This window comes from Podarcis liolepis, assembly GCF_965112155.1.
Source record: "Podarcis liolepis genome assembly, chromosome: 11".
Taxonomy (NCBI): Eukaryota; Metazoa; Chordata; class Lepidosauria; order Squamata; family Lacertidae; genus Podarcis; species Podarcis liolepis.
Window position 1 is genome coordinate 27,870,324 of NC_139565.1, and position 18,580 is coordinate 27,888,903.

Consider the following 18,580-nt stretch of genomic DNA (forward strand, 5'->3'; position numbering starts at 1 on the left):
TGCGTTTTTGTGGCTTTTTTCTTTTTCTTTTGTGACTGTGTGGAACCCAGTTCAGCTACTGACTGATTGTGTGACTGCAGTACATTGTTTATTGCTTTCATTTTATGGATCAATGGTCTCGCGAGATAGCAAAATTCATGTTAAATTGCTGTTTTAGGGGTTGTTTTTAAAAGTCTGGAATGGATTAATCCATTTTGCATTACTTTCTATGGGTTTGGGAACACTTTGGTTTTGGAACGGACTTCCGGAATGGATTAAGTTTGAGAACCAAGGAACAACTGTATACACGAAATAGTAAAGTGAGCAGGGAAGGAACACGTTTTAGGATGCTGGGGCAACTTCCGCCCCCTTAAAAATACATAGTGCCCGTATTTAATCCTAGTATCAGACACAATGCTTTTATTGTAGAAAAAAGATACTGGTACTGTGTACCCAATGCTTTTTTTCCAGCCGGAACTCTCCGGAACTTAGTTCCAACACCTCTCAGGCGAGCCTCATTGTCATTCTAAGAGTTCGTGGTGAGTTTTTCTAGAAAAATAGCACTGCGCCTACCCCTGAGTACCTCCAGAATAAAAGTACTGATCCAAAGCTAAGTAATTTAGAAAAGCTAGCATTCATTGTGGGGCTCACAGAGATATGTTATGCATAAGCTTTAAAAGACAGGTTGGTTTTTTTAAAAAAAGAAGAACTTAATTATGATAAAGAATATAATTTCATGGCTCACTTGTTGTAAATTTTAGGGCTTTTATCATGTTACTTGAATACATGTTTCAGTTAAACCAGTTTGCAGATGTAAGACTTGATGGGCTGTGTCCACAACTGGGGGAAGGGAGAGAATTAACAACATGCCCTTTTAAAAATAAAAGAGAATTTATCATGCTAATTTGAAACCAAAGAAGGCTGCAAGGGAATTAAGCTTTCCAGCACAAACTGATGAAATCTTGAGTGTTTTTCTGCATCTTTCAATGCAAACTTTACACATGTAATTCTGACATGTTTAATTTTTTAAAAGGATACTTGAAAAGAAATCGGAATGTCCTAGACCTGTGGAATTATCTTCAAACCTCCCAAAAATAAAGCTGGCTAACACACATACAAACGTATGATGGAGAAGGGAAGGAATAAAATGATCTTTTCTCCATTATAAAGTTGGATAGCTTTTCACATTTGGGGGGTTGGTGGGGAGGCAGTTTAGAGGAGAAAGAAACGAGAGAAGTGCTCTAGAAGTGCTATGCACCGACATAATTAAATCCAGTTTTTTGCATGCTCACTGCGCAGCTAAAGGGTGTAGTCTCAAATATCTTGAACACTTGTCTTTTCATACTCTCCAGCATTCCACCCAGGATAAACTTCTGAAGAGTCTAAAACAGCATTCCACACACAAAGCCTTGCCACTTTTCAAAACAGATTTAATTACATTGCCCAGTGAAAAGCTAGCCATATTAAATTGCCCTGTATTTTGTGCTAAGGATATGCTCATTTAGCGAAAGCTATTTCTAAGCCATATACCATGGATTTTGCTTGAGCATCACACGGGAGCATTTCAAAGGAGTGCCATAATGTGCTTTGCTCTCTTAAGAAAGGATGGTGTCTTGGGAACTGTAGAATCATACAATTCCTACTCCAAACTCCCTGCAATGCAAGAATCTCAACTAAAGCATCCATGACAGATGGCCATCCAAACTCTGCTTAAAAACCTCCAAGGAAGGAGAATCCACCACTGCAAGCTGTAAAATTCAGTTGTGCTCACATTAGTAAGCAATTTCCCAACTAATCAAAATGCCAAGATGAAGAGCAACACAGAAACAGTGGGGCATCTGTGTTTGGTTGTAAATGGAGAAAGCAACCGAAATAAATGACAATAGCATTCATTTCCCCCTTTTAATTAACTGGTTTCCATGGACACCAGAATGCAACGGCTCTTGTTTTCAAACTCAGATTAACACAAAAGTGCACCAGGGAATAAAAACCCTAATAAGGGTAACGCATGACGTTGAGGGGTTTTGTTGCTGTTGTTGGTTTCCCTGTTCACTGGGAAAGAAAATCAGTGTCCTTCTGCATTACGATTTATAGATCGGCCTGTTTCGTCACATCAACAGAAATAAAGAAATAGACCGTCTCTGATTGCATGGCAATAAAAGCACTTGTTTCTGAGAAGAATCTGCTTTCTAAGAAACTGGGGGGGGGGGAGAGATTTGAGGGAGGGAAAGAAAAAGAAAGAAAGAAAGAAAGAAAGAAAGAAAGAAAGAAAGAAAGAAAGAAAGAAAAGCATTTTAGGAGCTTGGTCTAGTGGGGATTTGAACCCTAGTCTCCCAGGTCCTAGTTCAACCGTCTAGGCACTGCACTCACAATAGTCCCTTTAAGACCTGTTATAGCACTCCAGCCGAGAGCCTACTTCCTATTGCTGAGGGAGGAGTGTTGCAAGCTAGAGCCTTTTGTGAAATTATTGTGAGGTTTAATAAGTTACTGTTTATATTTGGACAACTTTTCTGCTGTACCTTTATTGGAAGGAGAAAAAGAATCATTTCCTTAATAACAATTCAAACCATTTATTTAACTAAAACAATAACATTACAGCATATCTATCCATGTTTGTTTAACTGATGTGGTTAAACAATTAAAAAAAAACAAAACTTAGACTGAGTTTTAGCAAACATGAAAAACTTAAAAAACAAATCCTTATTTCCTGATAAAAAGCCTTTGGACTATAATGTAACTTAAACAGAAAACTATCTTTAGAAAGATTTTTTTCTCCAAAAGTGTTTTATTTAAAAATCCAATCTGATTTAAATCTTATTTAAATCAAATAAATCCAATTTAAATTTTTAAAAAATCTGATTTAAATAAAAAAATCATTCATACACACACACACACACACACACACACACACACACCATTGATTTTTATCCACCCTGGTGTGTACTGAAAATAATAAAAGATTACAGGCCTACAACTTCATGACTAAGTACAGGACAGGGCCAGCAGCAGGTCACAACAGGAAGACCTGCGAGACTGAGCCTCAGGAAGCAGAAAGAAGCTCTGCCAGAAGTGGGCTGGAATTGGGTGGAGGTATTCACCCTGACCCTTACTCCTTTATCCCCATGTATGAAAAAACCTGAAGTGTACCCACCTTTCTGCTTGAGCACACATTGAAACATCAAATAAAACAATCCAGACTATAACAAACTCAAGCTTCCAAGGAAAGTATTTCAGATATAAGGGACATATATGGCTTTCCCCATATTTCTTTGCCTACTTAATTTATAGAGCAGAAGTACTCTAGGGAGCCAGTGTGGCATAGTGGTTAGAGTGCAGGACTAAGACATGGAGTATCAGGGTTCAAATCCCCACTGAGGCACAAAGCTCGCTAGGTGACATTGGGCCAGTCACTTACCTCTTAGCCTACCTCACTGGGTCTTTGTAGGGATTAACTGAGGAGGGGGTGAACCATGTACCCCTTGAAGGAAAAGACGGGGCGCAAATGCAAAAAAATATATAAGTTCTTCTGTTTAAGAAAGCTGGAGGGGCCAGCCAGATGGAGATGTCAGTCGCCATCCTGGCATCCAAAGATCTGCACATGGTCACAAAAAGCGCTTGGCGCCTGGCTAATTTTGAACACTGGGTTCTTTTATAAATCAAAACATGTTATGTATATAATACTGTACTTTTCCTGCATGGAGCTCTTCCAACAACTGGTGGCATTGATAAGTCGTGGCACATGAGGGGGCAGAGCTGCAGTGGTGGGGCTGAGGTGGTGGGCAGCTTGTAGGTGTGTGCCCACCTGCTCCAAGATGGCAATGTAGAATCATAGAATCCTAGAATCATAGAGTTGGAAGAGACCACAAGGGCCATCGAGTCCAACCCCCTGCCAAGCAGGAAACACCATCAGAGCACTCCTGACATATGGTTGTCAAGCCTCTGCTTAAAGACCTCCAAAAAAGGAGACTCCACCACACTCCTTGGCAGCAAATTCCACTGTCAAACAGCTCTTACTGTCAGGAAGTTCTTCCTAATGTTTAGGTGGAATCTTCTTTCTTGTAGTTTGGCTCCATTGCTCCGTGTCCGCTTCTCTGGAGCAGCAGAAAACAACCTTTCTCCCTCCTCTATGTGACATCCTTTTATATATTTGAACATGGTTATCATATCACCCCTTAACCTCCTCTTCTCCAGGCTAAACATGCCCAGCTCCCTTGAACCAGCCTTGAACTCACGGGTGCTTCATTCCAATGCAACCCACTGAGTTGGCATCGTTTTGGAGTAGCCACAGTCAACATCTTGCTTATTTCTGTACACGTTCTCATTTACAGTGCTATCTGTAAAAACTTGTTTATTCGTACAGTGGTACCTCGGGTTAAGAACTTAATTCGTTCTGGAGGTCCGTTCTTAACCTGAAACTGTTCTTAACCTGTGGTACCACTTTAGCTAATGGGGCCTCCCATTGCTGCCGCTATGCGATTTCTGTTCTCATCCTGAAGCAAAGTTCTTAACCCAAGGTACTATTTCTGGGTTAGTGGAGGCTATAACCTGAAGCGTCTGTAACCCGAGGTACCACTGTATATCAGACCTCCTGGGGTGCAATAGGACTTACTCCCAGGTAAACGTGCCTAGATTTGCAACCTTAGCATAGGATTTCTCATCAGGTCCCAGCTGGAAAATCTTAACAGGGGTTCCTGGTGTCTTTAATGTACATTTTTTTAATATTCTCTAACCCGCAGAAGTATGTCTATTTTGGATACAGTTCTGTATATTTAACATACCCCCAAGAGGGAATCAGAGATACCATGTTGGAAAAATAATTTCCAGTTCAAATGCTATTTTAAGCAGCTTGGTGTTTTTCTTGCAGCCCCATCCTCCTCAAAATGTAAATATTCAATGCATTTACGGCTGCAGTTATACAGATTAATCCCACTGAACTCTATAGGACTTGCATCTGAGTAGATGTGTATAGGATGGTGCTGTATGTAAATTAAAGCAAGCCATACATACTTTTAGGAATAAGAGACACTGAGAATTTTGTATTTACAGTATTTTAGTAACTAAAATTATGGTGTTACAGAAGTTGGGGTTTTTCATTTTAAAAATTGATGTTTTGGTTAAAGATTAAGAAAATGCAGAATAGATGAAAAGGGTAGGTCTACATTCCACTTTCTACCACAACTCTTTCCACTGAATGTTAATCTTGGTAGGGAACAGGAAGTGTAGCAGACCCAGCATGCCTTGCCTTGTTGCCAGTAAAAGGAATTGCTTCAGTGATGCACTTAATAAGCGTCACTGAAGCCATTTTCTTTTGATGGCAGCAAACATGTATGTATACATACTGGAGATGTACCCTCATTGAATATTGTACAGTGGTACCTCGGGTTATATACGCTTCAGATTACATACGCTTCAGGTTACAGATTCCGCTAACCCAGAAATATTACCTCGGGTTAAGAACTTTGCTTCAGGATGAGAACAGAAATCGTGCTCCGGCGGCACGGCAGCAGTGGGAGGCCCCATTAGCTAAAGTGGTGCCTCAGGTTAAGAACAGTTTCAAGTTAAGAACGGACCTCCAGAACGAATTAAGTACTTAACCCGAGGTACCACTGTATGTGAGTTTACAACTCAACTACTGCATACCAATGGGACATAAGAGTGTACACCTGTTGAATGCAGCAAGTGTGTGGTGTACATTTAAGAGTGTTTGTTGGGAGCCCAGGGTTCAAATTCCCCACTTGGCCATAAAACTCACTGCATGAGCTTGTGCCACTGCCAGTCACCATCTCTCAATCTAGCCTACCTCACAAGATTGTTGTGAAAAAATAAAATGGAGGCAGAGGAACCATGTACACCACATTTAACCCCTTGGGGAAGGGGGAAATGTGGATAGTTCAGTTGGTTAGAGCGTGGTGCTGATAACACCAAGGTTGCAGGTCCGATCCAGTTGCATTGCGGGGGCTTTGACTAGAAGATCTTGAGGGGCCCTTCCAACTCTACAGTTCTATGATTCTAAAGTGTAATAAATAAACTGAATTTAAAACAAAACAAAATACCATATGAACTCTCCCTTACTGTTTTGGTTCATAGTATTTGTTACAAAGTTCCAAAAGAGACAGGACTTTGCTCTAGGGCCTCTTTGTAAACAGAAAGAGAAGTTCTGGATCCAAAGAAACAATATTTCTGAATATTTCATAAAGGAAGTCACAAAGAGAATTTGTTCTTTGTTCAGTACTGACTTGTCAGTGCTACACCTTCTGCAAACAAAAACCTCACACATTCTACGGCTGCCGGGTTGGTAACCTACACACAAGAATCAAAAGCCACAAACACGAGTTCACTTTTGATTAAGGACCATCGCTTCTCTCGGTGGACCACTGAGAGCATGAAGCCTATTGAAAGCTAAGCTACTCTACACCCGGAATCCTAAATTTAGCTGGTGCTCTCAGATTGGGACAGGAGCCAGTTTGTCAACACATTCTTCCTTAAAATTCAAGAAATGTTGGCCTCTAGTACTTCAATAAGTGGTGTGCTCTATCAGAAGCTGTATAATACAGTTTCATATAGTTAAATCTCATTGGGAAAACTAAAATCAACCCTTTCCTTAAAACAACCACAGTAATACCACTCTCTTATGCCTTGCACAGACCACACCAGGAATACTGTGTCCAGTTCTCAGCGCCACCATTTAAGAAGAATATCGGCAAACTGGAATGTGTGAAGAGGAGGGTGACCAAGAAGATCAAGGGTCTGGAAATCAAGCCTTATGAGGAATGGTCGAAGGAGTTGGGTATGTTTAGCCTGGTGAAGAAGAGACAGAGGAAACACGATTGCCCTCTTCAAACAGCTAAAGGACTGTCACATGGAAGATGGAACAAGCTTGTTTTCTCCTGCTCCAGAGGCTAGGACCTCTATCAATCAATTCAAGTTACAAGAAAGGTGATTCCAACTAAACAACGGGAAGAACTTTCTGATGGTAAGAGCTGTTTGACAGTGGAACAGACTTCCACAAGTGGTGGACTCTCCTTCCTTGGAGATTTTAAAGCACAGGTTGGATGGACATCTGTTATGTATGATCTAGCTGAGATTCCTCCATTGCAAGGCACTGGACTAGATGATTGACCCCTTCTAACTCTACAGTTCTACAAATCTCTGACACGGTGATCTCACTCTGTGAAATGTCTCTAGTAAGCTCTTCTCACAGCAGTCCAAGGTTGTATTACTGCATAATTTTGTGCAATCTAGAACTTCACAAAATACATCTGTGTAGATTTCCATTGGGACTAATGCATCTGATCTCTGCTTTTGCACAAAGGAATACCCAGAGTGGGCCTCTCTCAGTTTCTTTCTACTGACTGAACAATATTTTCAAGTATTTCTACTAACTGTTGTAGTTTTAAATAGTTTCTAAATTGATATTGTATCATATCACCGCTGTCACCTTCAGAGCACGTTGTCCAGAAAGGGGGCCTACAAATATTTAAAACTGTATGGCTGACCAAATACCCCAGCACAAAATCCTATTGATTTCAGAGACTTTTTATTTTTGGGAAACTTCTTGGGTGCTCCCACTCGCTCCGAGAAAAAGAAAAGCAGTAATGAAATCTTTAAAAGCAAGACATTCAGAAGCTGAAAATTGCTATGGTGTGTCAATAGCGACAGGAAAAGGTCTTACTTGATTTGTAAGCAAAAGTGTGAAAGGCACAGAAGCCCTATCAGAAAAACAGTTGGGGACCCAGATCCCCTTCACACACTGATGTAAGATGCTTTGCTAGGAAGAGCAGACGAAATCTGCCTTAGTCAGGCAATGGTCCATCTACCTCTGCACTGCCTACCACTGACTGGAAGAATCCCACCAGGATTTCGGACTCTCCCATCCCTAACCTGGGGATGGCCAAGGACTGAAGCTGGGATCTGCTGCACACAAACCAGACTCTGCCCTTCCCCACACACACCATAAAGTCCCCCCACCCACCCAAGCCATGCTACAAACCCAACCTTTGTTCATGAGTTTGCCTGAGCCGGGGGAGTCCTTTGCCCAGCAAGCTTCCCTGGGCGAAAGCAAGCAAAGGTTTGGGCTCCTACAGGAAGGCCAACAGAAATACCATTTTTTAAAAAAAGCATGACAGCTGACAAGACAGAGGCATCTTGCAGAAAACAAAACAGGAGCAAGCCTCATCCCGTTGCACCACTGGAGCAAAGAAAAGAAAAAGTACGAATTCCAGCCGCGCAAACAGATCCGCATTCAAAGTTCAGCCGCTGGGAAGAAGGGAAAGCGACGACTTTTCACCGAGATCGCCTCGCCTTCTCCTCCCAAAATCCTTCAACGCCAGCTGCAGATTAGAAGAGCCCAGGCGCTCTCTTTCCTGCGTCGCGAAGGAGGAGGAGGAGGCGGCGGCGGCGAGGAGAAGAGAAACCTGATCTCGGCGCTGACTTAGTAAACACCCGGGCAGGGAGGGAGCGGTGCCAATCAAACTCACCCAGACACGGCAGCCCCCTCCCCCGCTCCGTCGAGCGGGGCCAGCTCCGCGCCCCCGCCTTGCTGGGGAGAGAAGGCTCGCAGACTTGCTTTTTAAAAGCAGAGACCGCGGAAAGGAGAGGAGGAGGAGGAGGGAGAAGCCTTCGCGTGTGTGTCAGATTCCTCCGGGCTGCAAAACAAGCGTTTTGGCACAAGCGGCTCCCACTTGCAAGAGCAACCTCGGAACACCACGCGCCTTCAGCAAGGAGCCGTCCGCCCCGCCTGCGACGCTCCAGGTGGGTCGCGCAAAAACTTCAGATTCCTCTACACACACACATACGCGCGCGCGCACTTTCCGCGATCGCGGGCTTTCCACTTGCTCCCGAGGAAGTGAACTCCGGATCTGGACAGCCCAGCTCGGCCACCAAACGTCCCGTTAAGAAGAAAAGAAAAAGGGAACCCCCCCCCCAAAAAAAACCAACAACTCGCGAACAAACACGTCTCACTACACAGCTCCGCAGCCGTCGGGGCGTCGCTTCCCGCTCCATCCCGGCCCGTTTTCTTGGGGGTTTCCACCCTCCACCCCCGCCCAAAGAGGGGCCCAGGCGGTACCTGTGTGTAGGAGCAGCACCAGGCTGAAAAGGACGAGGAGGGCAGGCGGGGGGCGGCGCTGCTGCTGCTCAGCCCTGGCGGCGTTGGCGGCGGCGATGGCGCAGAGAGGGGCCGCTCTCCCCATGCCCGTCCATGCAGCTCGACGGGACTCCAACGGTGGGGCGGCGGCGGCGATGGGGATGCTGCATGAGCAGGCGATCGGGCCTCCGCGCTTCCTCTTCTTCCTCCTTCGGATCAACCCCACGGCGGAAAGAGGCCGCCAGGCCACACGGGAGCAGAGGCGGAGGCCAGCGAGGGCGGCATCGCGGAGAGGCGGCGGTTGGTTGGAGGGAGGGAGGAGGAGGAAGAGGGGAGAAAGAAGAGAGACACAAAGCGGGTGAGCGGAAAGCCACCGAGCAGCCCCGGAGATGGTCGGCCCCGTCCTCACGCCGAGCAGAGCGAGACCTGGCAGCAGAAAAGCAGACCGACACCCTTCCCACTGGAAGCAATCTCGGCTCTGCACACACACTCACACCAGGCTCGCCCGCCCGCCCCACTCCTCCCGGCGCGCTCCCATTGGCTCCCAGAGCCCGTTCAGCCAAACAAAGGCAACCCTCATAGGAGGCCGGAACTTACCTCCTCCTCCTCCTTCTCCCTCCTCCAACTAACTAAACCAATTTCTGGAGTAGATTTTTCTTCTCCAAGGAGCCAGTCCTACTTGCTTAGGTGTTTACTGTTTGCAATGGCTGGCTGTCGGTATTATTATTTTTGCTCTGGCCAATTGCACAAAACAAAAGCGGAAAGCAGGCTGCAGATTTAGTGCAGAGTCTCCTTACACTAGGAGGGAAAGGACCCGCCTGGAAGAGACTTTTTTGTTTTTACTGCGGAGCCCTCACACTCCAGTGATTCCCACCCCCTCGCTGCCGGGAAGTCTGCGCCTTTACGCACCACCCCCGGGCCGCGTCTCCTTCCTCCCAGCGCACACATTCCTGCCGAGACTATACAGTACTAGAGATCCGGCCGGTGAGCGCTGGCTTGATGTAATCTAAGCTGTTCTTTCGAGGGGAGGGGGTCCCCCCACGTGATTCAACTTTTTCTTTTTCTTTTTAAACGGCCAATCACGTTCCCGGCCCAGCGCAGCCCTGGACTCTTCACACTGGAACGTTGACTAGGCAAACCTTCCAAATTAGAATCCTGAAACAAGGTTGAAGGCTGCTTGTTTTCAGCAACATGGTTGGAAAGTAGGGGTGGGGTTTGCCCGTAGGATTCTGCCTGAAGGGGTCGAGAGAGCGCTGTGTCTTCTCCCCAGTAGAGATTCAGCTTCAGGTTAAATTTCCTGTTAACTTTTTGCGTCCTCGATTTAGCAGCGAAGTTATTTGTTAGACGGGGAAAGTGGGGCATACGACTTCCTTAGGCATCCCTAAAGAAAGGGCTGGATTTTAATGTTGCCATCCTAAGCAGGCATGCTTTGAAATTAGTCATCATTAGGACTGAGGCGTCCTCCAATTGGTCACTTCCAGTTCTCATTTTAAAAGGGTGTTGTTTTGTTTGAACTGGTATAATTAATCCGTAACAACCACCCTTCCCTAGTGACTTGTAAAGAACAACAAGGAGACCGGAAGCTCCACTTATATATATTATGCGGGGGGGGGAGAATCTATAATTAGCAACCTGCCTATTCTTAGCTCGAGTGTATTTTCTAGAAAGAAAGATCGGGGGAGAGAGGGCTACACACACACACACACACACACACACGCAATTGGTGTACGGTTGGTGCATTAAAGCGGCTTAAGCGAAACAGGGCAATTTAAAGAGCAACTAATCCGCGTTACGCTACCTTGACTAAGCATCTATAGAATAATCACTTATTGACAGGAGGGCAGCTCTTATTGAAATGGTTTATGGATTGTGATGTAAACGTTAGCAGCACTGATCTCGTACCGAGCTGCTGCTTCTGTCTCTCTGCTATCCAGAGGCTGAAGGCAGTGTACTAAATTGCTGCCAGGCACGCGGACAAGGAGTCTGCCGAAGAGGGGCGGGATATACACAACGTGGAAGCGAGAGGGGGGTGTCTAACAGCATCCAGTTTCCTTATCTGTAAGTGTGAAGTGGAATCTAATCTTCACGAATTGCTTTAACACTTGAATACACTTTCCTTTTCATCAGCTCGCACGCATATCTCCTTGGGGCAGTCAGAAGGGCTCCTTTTTTAAAAAAAAAAAAAAAAATTAACCCTCTTTCCTCCAACCTGGATAGAGGCTGTTTCTTGGAAGAATTGTTATGCAAAAATGAGAGGCCTGGAATTGAGCCAGAGGAAATGTTGATGATCCTACTTTAACCTAATCCTGAAGTCATTTAGGCAAGAACTTGCTATTCGTTGCATCCCTGTACCCTCACTGAGTTCAAGGGGAGTGACTCTCTAGCAAGGGCACAAGGGCCTTGTTAAACACGTGGCCTCAACCCCCAAAATATGTGTTTGGAAGTCCCACCAAGGTCACAAAAACTAACTTGAAATACCACCATCATTCTCAAGCTATTTGCCTTTGGAGTGATTTGAGGGAGTGTTTGAGGTTTCACTTATAAACAACAGTATAGTCACACATTTCAAGCAAGCAATCCAGGCAATTTATTTTGCAATTGTTTTAACCGATGCTGCTCCTGTGCCTTTGGCAAAAGTCTGAACTGCACAAGTTGATCAGATGAAGTCCCCCAACCCCAACCCCCATTGATTATATCCATGTCAATAAGAGAATGCAAACCTACCTATACAGTGGTACCTCGGGTTAAGAACCTAATTTGTTCCGGAGGTCCGTTCTTAACCTGAAACTGTTCTTAACCTGAAGCACCACTTTAGCTAATGGGGCCTCCCGCTGCCGCCGCATGATTTCTGTTCTCATCCTGAAGCAAAGTTCTTAACCCAAGGTACTATTTCTGGGTTAGCGGAGTCTGTAACCTGAACTGTGTGTAACCTGAAGCGTATGTAACCCGAGGCACCACTGTACAGGCAGGGAGTCGTGAAGAGTGGTGGCTGGTTCACTGGGGCAAGTGGGGCAGTGCCTTGCCAACCAGCCCCCACCTGCCCACCTTATTTCTCACGACTAGTGCAGTGAGTAGTGGGAGAACCCATCAACTTCTTCCTTAGTCCCAGAGTTGCCCTTGTATAACTTAGCAGGAAAGAGGATGATGGGGAAACTAAAATTAGTTGACTCTGTCTGGTACTGGCTCAAGCGCCACCTACTGTTTGGGATCCCTGCATTCTGCCCTTCCAACCTCAATGGGCACCAGCCATCTCTGTTCACACAAACATGGGCCAGCAGTCAACACTCAGTTGGTTTATATAACAGCTGGTGGTCTAGCAAGATCTGAAGCGGGGATGGGGAACCTCCACATAATATTGGGCTACAGTTCAGCTCCCATTAACCCTGGCTATTTTCTCTGCTGACTGGGTCTGTTGGTAACTGAAGTCTGACAACATCTAGTGGACCACAAGTTCCAGATTCCTAATCTAGTTTTGAGGACAGTACACACTGCACATCCATCAAGTTATAATGACTAGCAAAAGTGGCTTTTGAGATGCATGAACTCCCACAGAGAACCTGTTGTTTCAGTTCTTTACCACTTATGTGGAAGTAAGCTCAATTGAACCCAGGACTTCCTTCCTGAGTAAATATGTACCAAACTGTACTAAATAGAGTGTATTTAATTACTGCCTCAAAACCAGGTGCTTCTCAACAAAGTCATCGCATTCACTGGATACATTTGTGAGGCAAAGTAAACCACTTAAGGTGTACAAATTTCTAGTATCACCATAAAATCTTATAAAACCACTGTGTGATTTTAGCTAGTTTACAGCCCATCTGTTTCATTCCAAGTCCCACAGATTTCAGTAGAACTGAGTCTGCAGTTATATACACATCTACTTTTGACTCACTCCTTTTAAATTCAGTGACATACTTCTGAATAAATATGCATAGGAGTGCACTTTGCCTAAATAGTAAAATATCTGTTTTGCCAGAGATTCACAAACCATTTGTCTCTGGTAACTTTTTTAAACAATAAAGAGACACCGGTCACAACTTGCGCTATACCTCCACCTGCATTAAGACAATTATGCATTTCTAAAGTATGACCACTCGAAGAGTTGGGGCCCTGCCCTCTTTAAAGCTCTGTTAACTGCTGTAACCTGTACTAGATTCAGGGTATATAGAGAAAATAGTTCAAAGCCAGAAATAATCCAACCCATAAATGAATTGAAGTTAGAAAAAATCAATGTCAACTTATATAAGTATATTAAATGCAAGTTGTTGTTTTTTTCAGGGCAGTTGACTCTTCAGCATAGATTACAGGAAGACCATCACTGAATGCAGAAAATTACTTTTTTTTAGAAAAAGAAACGCTGGAGGAAAAGGCTCTCTCTTCTCTCGTTCTACTGCATGGCAGCCCTTCACACTGTAGAGGGCGCTCTTGAGTTATTGTAAACACACAGGTCATGAAATGTTACAGCTTTCATTAAAAGAAGCTACATTTCACCAAAGGGGGCTTGATTGTTCAGTTGTAGAGAGGCTGGGAAATGATGCTTTTCAGTTGCATCTTTTGCAATGATATAGATGCCACTGTTAAGAGATGTGCTACATATACATTCTCTTTATTTATTTATTAAATATGCTGATGCCGACATAATACCCCTGAATTAGAAAGGTTACTCCCCCCGCTTTTAAAAAAATAATATATGTCCACTAATGAAGTCTTATTTAGATCTGTTGTGACCAAAAAGTTTGGTGTTTGAAGTGCTGGCATGTGTTTGCAAAGTTCCAACAAAACCATCAACTGGAAATAAACCACTGAGCAGTTCAGTTTCTCCTTATGCTGACGGAGGACCCCCTTAAGTTTGGACCACATGTGTTCCACATGTTACCAGCTGCAATAGTAGATGTTGTCTGTCATCCACTGACCATGTTCCTATGGCAGAGCCTTTTGAAGGAAATGCCATGGTCACCTTGATTGCTAACTCACTAGTTGGCCCTACTTAATTCAGTGTGACATAGTTTCGAGCCTAAATATGGCTACTCAGAAGAATGTGTGTGTGTTTTAAGACAGGGATGTGGAACTTGCGGCCTTCCAGATATTACTGGACTCCCAACTCCCATCAGCCTCAACCAACACGGCCAATGGTCAGGGGTGATAGGAGTTGGCCTCCATTTGAGGGCGTCTCCATCCCTTGCATAAGGCCGGGACTTTGAGAAAGCAAGAAAACGCTGCCATCCACTGGTGGAGGAAGAGGAGTGCAGGGGAGCGCATCGCCCCCGGCAGCACGATCCCGGTGGGGTGCCATCGCAGCTGCCCCCCCTCCCCGTGCTGGGTGCCACGCCCCCAGGACGCATGTTACGCCCCTGCAGGTGGCACGCCACGCCCCCGCCTGCTCTCTGCCCCTGCCCCGTGTTCCGCCACTGCTGTCATCAACAAGACAGATCCACACACAGCTTTAGCTTAAATACACACAAAGCACCAGAGCACTTCAGACTCCTACTAAATCCATTAAATTGTAACAAGATCACTCGGTTTTTTACCTCTCATCCTTAACCGCCTTACTTGACGGAAGTCAAACGGCAAGAGCCCTGAGCACCAATATCTTGTTTATTTGCAAGTTTATTGGCAAGTACACCTCAGATGTACTTGCAAGTAAAGAGGCATTAAGGTCCCAGTTTTGAGCACTTTCCCCTGGGAACAGATTCCCTTGAAAGTAGACACTTTTAGATAAAGTATCTAGGGGTGAAATCTTTCCACCTGAAAGTGGCTCGCAGCCACTAACACCTTGCTGGTTTGCCCAGCTAGGCTGGGAGACCCTATATGAATGAAATCTTAACAGGGGATCCAGTCAGCCTTCCTTCACACTTAGGATCCAGCAGTTACTGTCCAGGAAGGAGGCATCAACATGTAAACAGAAAACCCGAGGGAAGGGGAAAGTGAAACTTGGAAGGATAGTGTAGCTGGTCATGTGTCAGGCATATGCTAGGAACGTTAGTGAAAGAAACTGTGGCTTCTCTATCAAACAACACTAGTCCCCAGAAGGAACGTGAGCTGCTTGAAGTGCCCCCCTGTGGATGCGATTTCCGTTTGCAGAACTGTTTTGCCAGCACACCATTCTGAATCCTGGAAACTTGGTGGATGGGGTCTGTGTTTGGACAGATTCAGTCCGCAGGGGGGTAGTTGTAAAACTCGAACCCAGAACTCCCGGGGTCCCATTCCATCTCCCTCCATTGCTTCTCTCCTCCGGCCATCTCGGGAAGTCTGGGCACAAACGCGCGCGCGCGCCCCCACCACCGAGCGCTTAATAAATCCGCTTCGGGCGAAGAAGAAGAAAAAAAAAATACTTGGCTACTTACATCATCTTTAACCCTTGCGGCGCCGAGCGAACCGAGGGCGTCGTCAAACCTGCATCTCCGAGGATGGGACGCCGGGTAGTTCAGGACCTGATCGGCAGCGAAAACAACAACAGCAACCGTAAATAAATAAATAAATAAACAATCAAGGTAGCGGTGAGACAGTCCCTCTTCCCGGGGCCGGGGGAAAGGGGCTTTCTGCTCGAGCCAGGCTGGAACGAAGTGATGCGATCGCGCGGGTAGGGGGGGAGGGTTTTTTTTGCAGCGCCGAACTGCAAAAATGCAGAGTAGCAGGTGCAAAAAGCATTTGGGAGCCGCTGGCCAGAGAGCAGGGGAAGCAATTTGCTTCCTGCCCATTTATCTCAGGAAACCAGCACGCTCGTCCCTCCGAAACAAAGTTTAACCTCTTGCTTCCCAGCAAGGAAGATAGAGCCCTTTAATGTGTTTTTCAGGCTCTTTGCTTTCCTAAAAACGCGGGTTATGAAGGCTGTCAGGAAGACGGAGGGTGGAGAGGGGGGCTCCCCCCCCGCACTTTCTTTTCTTTTTTTAAGGTAGGGTCCGACATTGCAGATTAGCTGCCCTGAAATTGATAAGGACACATCAGACGCAACTTACTCCGCGAAGCTCAGTTAGTTCCTGGCTTGGTGCTCCCTTCCTTCCAGCGTCAAGTGCGGGCAAAACCAGTTTCCCTCCCAGTTTGGTGAAACCGCGGAAATGGGCACGCTTTACTTGGAAGAAAGATATCTCAGAAAACTCTTAGAATCCCAGAACTGTAGAGTTGGAAGGGACCACAAGGGTCATCTAGTCCAGCCCCCTGCTATACAGGAATCTGTCGCCCAACGTGCGGCTCACACTCACGACCCTAAGATTGAGAGTCTCAGTGTCTCCCAAGTATATATTACATGCTAGGATTTTACCTGCCAATTGACCGAGGGTGTTACGGAACCAACCTCCCCCCCCCCCCCCAGCCTCCGGCTTTGCTTAGAAGTATGGAAACCCACTGAAATCCTTGCAAGGAGGGGTATTTTAGGAGCGGACTGTGGGATCACCGCGCTCTGAAAATTCAAAGATCGCAGCCTGGCGCTCCCGAGCCTAGATTTTATTCCCAGGAAAACTGGATTTAAGGATAGCAAAAGGCTTGAGAATGACATTCCAGGGTAATGTACACGGGCAGCTTCCGAGGAAATCGCTTGAGAGCGAGGCAGTGTGGCATAGTGGTTAGAGGGCCAGACCAGGACTTCGGGTTTCACACTCGTGCGTTCAGCCACAAAGCTCGTTGGGTGGGCATTCTCTGCCTCTCTCAGCCGAGCCTACCTCTCAGGGTTGTTGTGAGGATAAAAACGGACAGGTGAGAACCAGTGGGATGTGGTTGCTTCATTCTCCGCAGCAAGCTGGCTGCTCTGACCCCCGCCGCCTTCCCCACAAGTACAAAAAAGAAAATTCTTCCAGGTGCTTTGGAAGGGGAGGGGGGTAATCTCAGTTACTGATAACAAAAGATCGCTGCTCCTTATTGCTACAGCAGGTGCCGGTTGCTCGACCCAGGCAGGCACTGGAGATCGCTGGTTACAATGAGATCCTTTTGCAACGACGATCTGGTCACTCAGTATAAAGGGATCCTTGTGTAGGCATGACCCGATTACCTCAGTCGTCGAGATCCACCATCTCTTGACTGCTTACTGAGAAATCCCAGTGTGTGCGCTGGGCTTGCTCCCGGGTAAAGCGCGTGGTCAACACTAACGAACCCCCCCCCCCTACTTTGAAAGCAGTGTGGCTCAGGATCCGGCTGCGCGGCTCCTGGATCCTAAGCAGCTTTCTCTCCGCAGCCTTTCCCTGCCACCGGATGAGGCTCAGACAGAGCCAGGCTGGCGCTCCGAGCCTCGCATGGACGGAGCACTTTTTCCCGCCGGCGCCTGCAAACTCCAGGTGTGAGGTTGGCCCGCGGCGAATTCCCTCCACAAGTGATTTCCCAGCTTCTATTTGAGGCGGGGGAGAGGCCGACCCCCCGGCGCGAAGGAGTGGGAGAGGCAGGGAAAGTCCATCTCCCTCCCGCTCCCTCCCTCCCCCGCGGGAAAAGAAACTCACCGCGAGCATCGCCTCGTCACTTGCATCGCTGACGCTCCCCGCGCTGCCAGCCAGCCAGCCAGCCAGCCAGCGAGGAGGTGCGGCTCCTCCGGGGTCTCCGGATCCGCCACCAGAAGCGCTCGCTCCGCTCCGGCCTCCTGCGCTCCGTAGCGTTGACACAAAGGGAGGGAGGGAGAGACAGAAGGAGGGAGGGAGGAGGCAGGCGACGAGGTGCCTTTAACGACAGCGCCACGGTCTCTCCGCAAACAAATGAGGGAGGCGAAGGCAGCGCTGCTCCCAGTCCCAGCCTCTCGCTCGCTGCTCCCTCCCCTCGCGGAAACCGCTGGAATGTACCTGAACATCTGGACCATCAGCTGGCTGTCCCTCCTGGTCTCTGCCATGAGACAGGAAGCGACTTTCTTGCCTACCTTTTGCAACTCTTTCTTTCTTTACTCTGCTCACAGTGCCTGTCACTTTTTTTTTTACCCACCAGGTTCCCTCTTTTAATTCCAGATGTTTCATTCTCCCCACACCTCCTGCATCCCTTCCCTTTCTGATTGCCAGTCAGAGCAGTTGTTATTATCTGTTGTTGTAGTAGTTCATTTCTGGAGCCGGATTGCATTCGGAATGAATGAATAGGTAAACAATATTTCCCCAAAGGAAAGTCCAGGGTCCCTTTGTTCGCACACCACCATTGCTTGGGTAGCTTTCCTGAATTCACTAGGGCTTCTTATGTTGGAGTAAACTTTCTTTTTTTCTTTTTCAGAGAGCATCCTCACCCTCCTGGGAAAGTCAGGCAGAGACTTTGCCCTCCACACGTTCTTTGAATCAGAGGTCACTTCTGAATTTCACAGCAGGTATTAGTTTTCCTCTGTCCCCGCTTCAGATCTGGGACAAACAGAGAAATCAAGAAGTGAAGCTACAGTAAAAAAATTAAATAAAATCAACAATTAAAAGCAATTTCATGTGTAAAAACAATTTTATGTATACAAGCAAGAAAAAGCATTCCATATGCTTAAAAGCATTTTCATATGTAAAAATAATTTTGAAATCGGTGCAGACTGGGTTAAAGAGCCCAGTTATCTTATTCCAGACTTGGCTTTGGTTTATTTAT

The 18,580-nt window shown here is 46.3% G+C and overlaps 1 protein-coding gene across 5 annotated transcripts in view; it reads right to left on the minus strand.

The window, feature by feature from the left end:
- Nucleotides 1-17,732, minus strand: part of RGMB (repulsive guidance molecule BMP co-receptor b) — a 44,137-nt gene extending 26,405 nt beyond the window's left edge. Inside the window, exons 1-3 of one of the 5 annotated variants that reach the window (XM_083464581.1) lie at nt 17,488-17,732; nt 15,409-15,495; nt 9,047-9,273 (exon numbers count right to left, since the gene is read on the minus strand). In XM_083464581.1, coding sequence (XP_083320707.1) covers nt 9,047-9,273; nt 15,409-15,413 — 232 coding nt within the window. In that variant the 5' untranslated portion in view covers nt 15,414-15,495; nt 17,488-17,732. The other 4 variants (XM_083464583.1, XM_083464584.1, XM_083464582.1 and 1 more) reach the window with 4 other exon arrangements.
- Between the last annotated feature and the right edge of the window lie 848 nt (nt 17,733-18,580).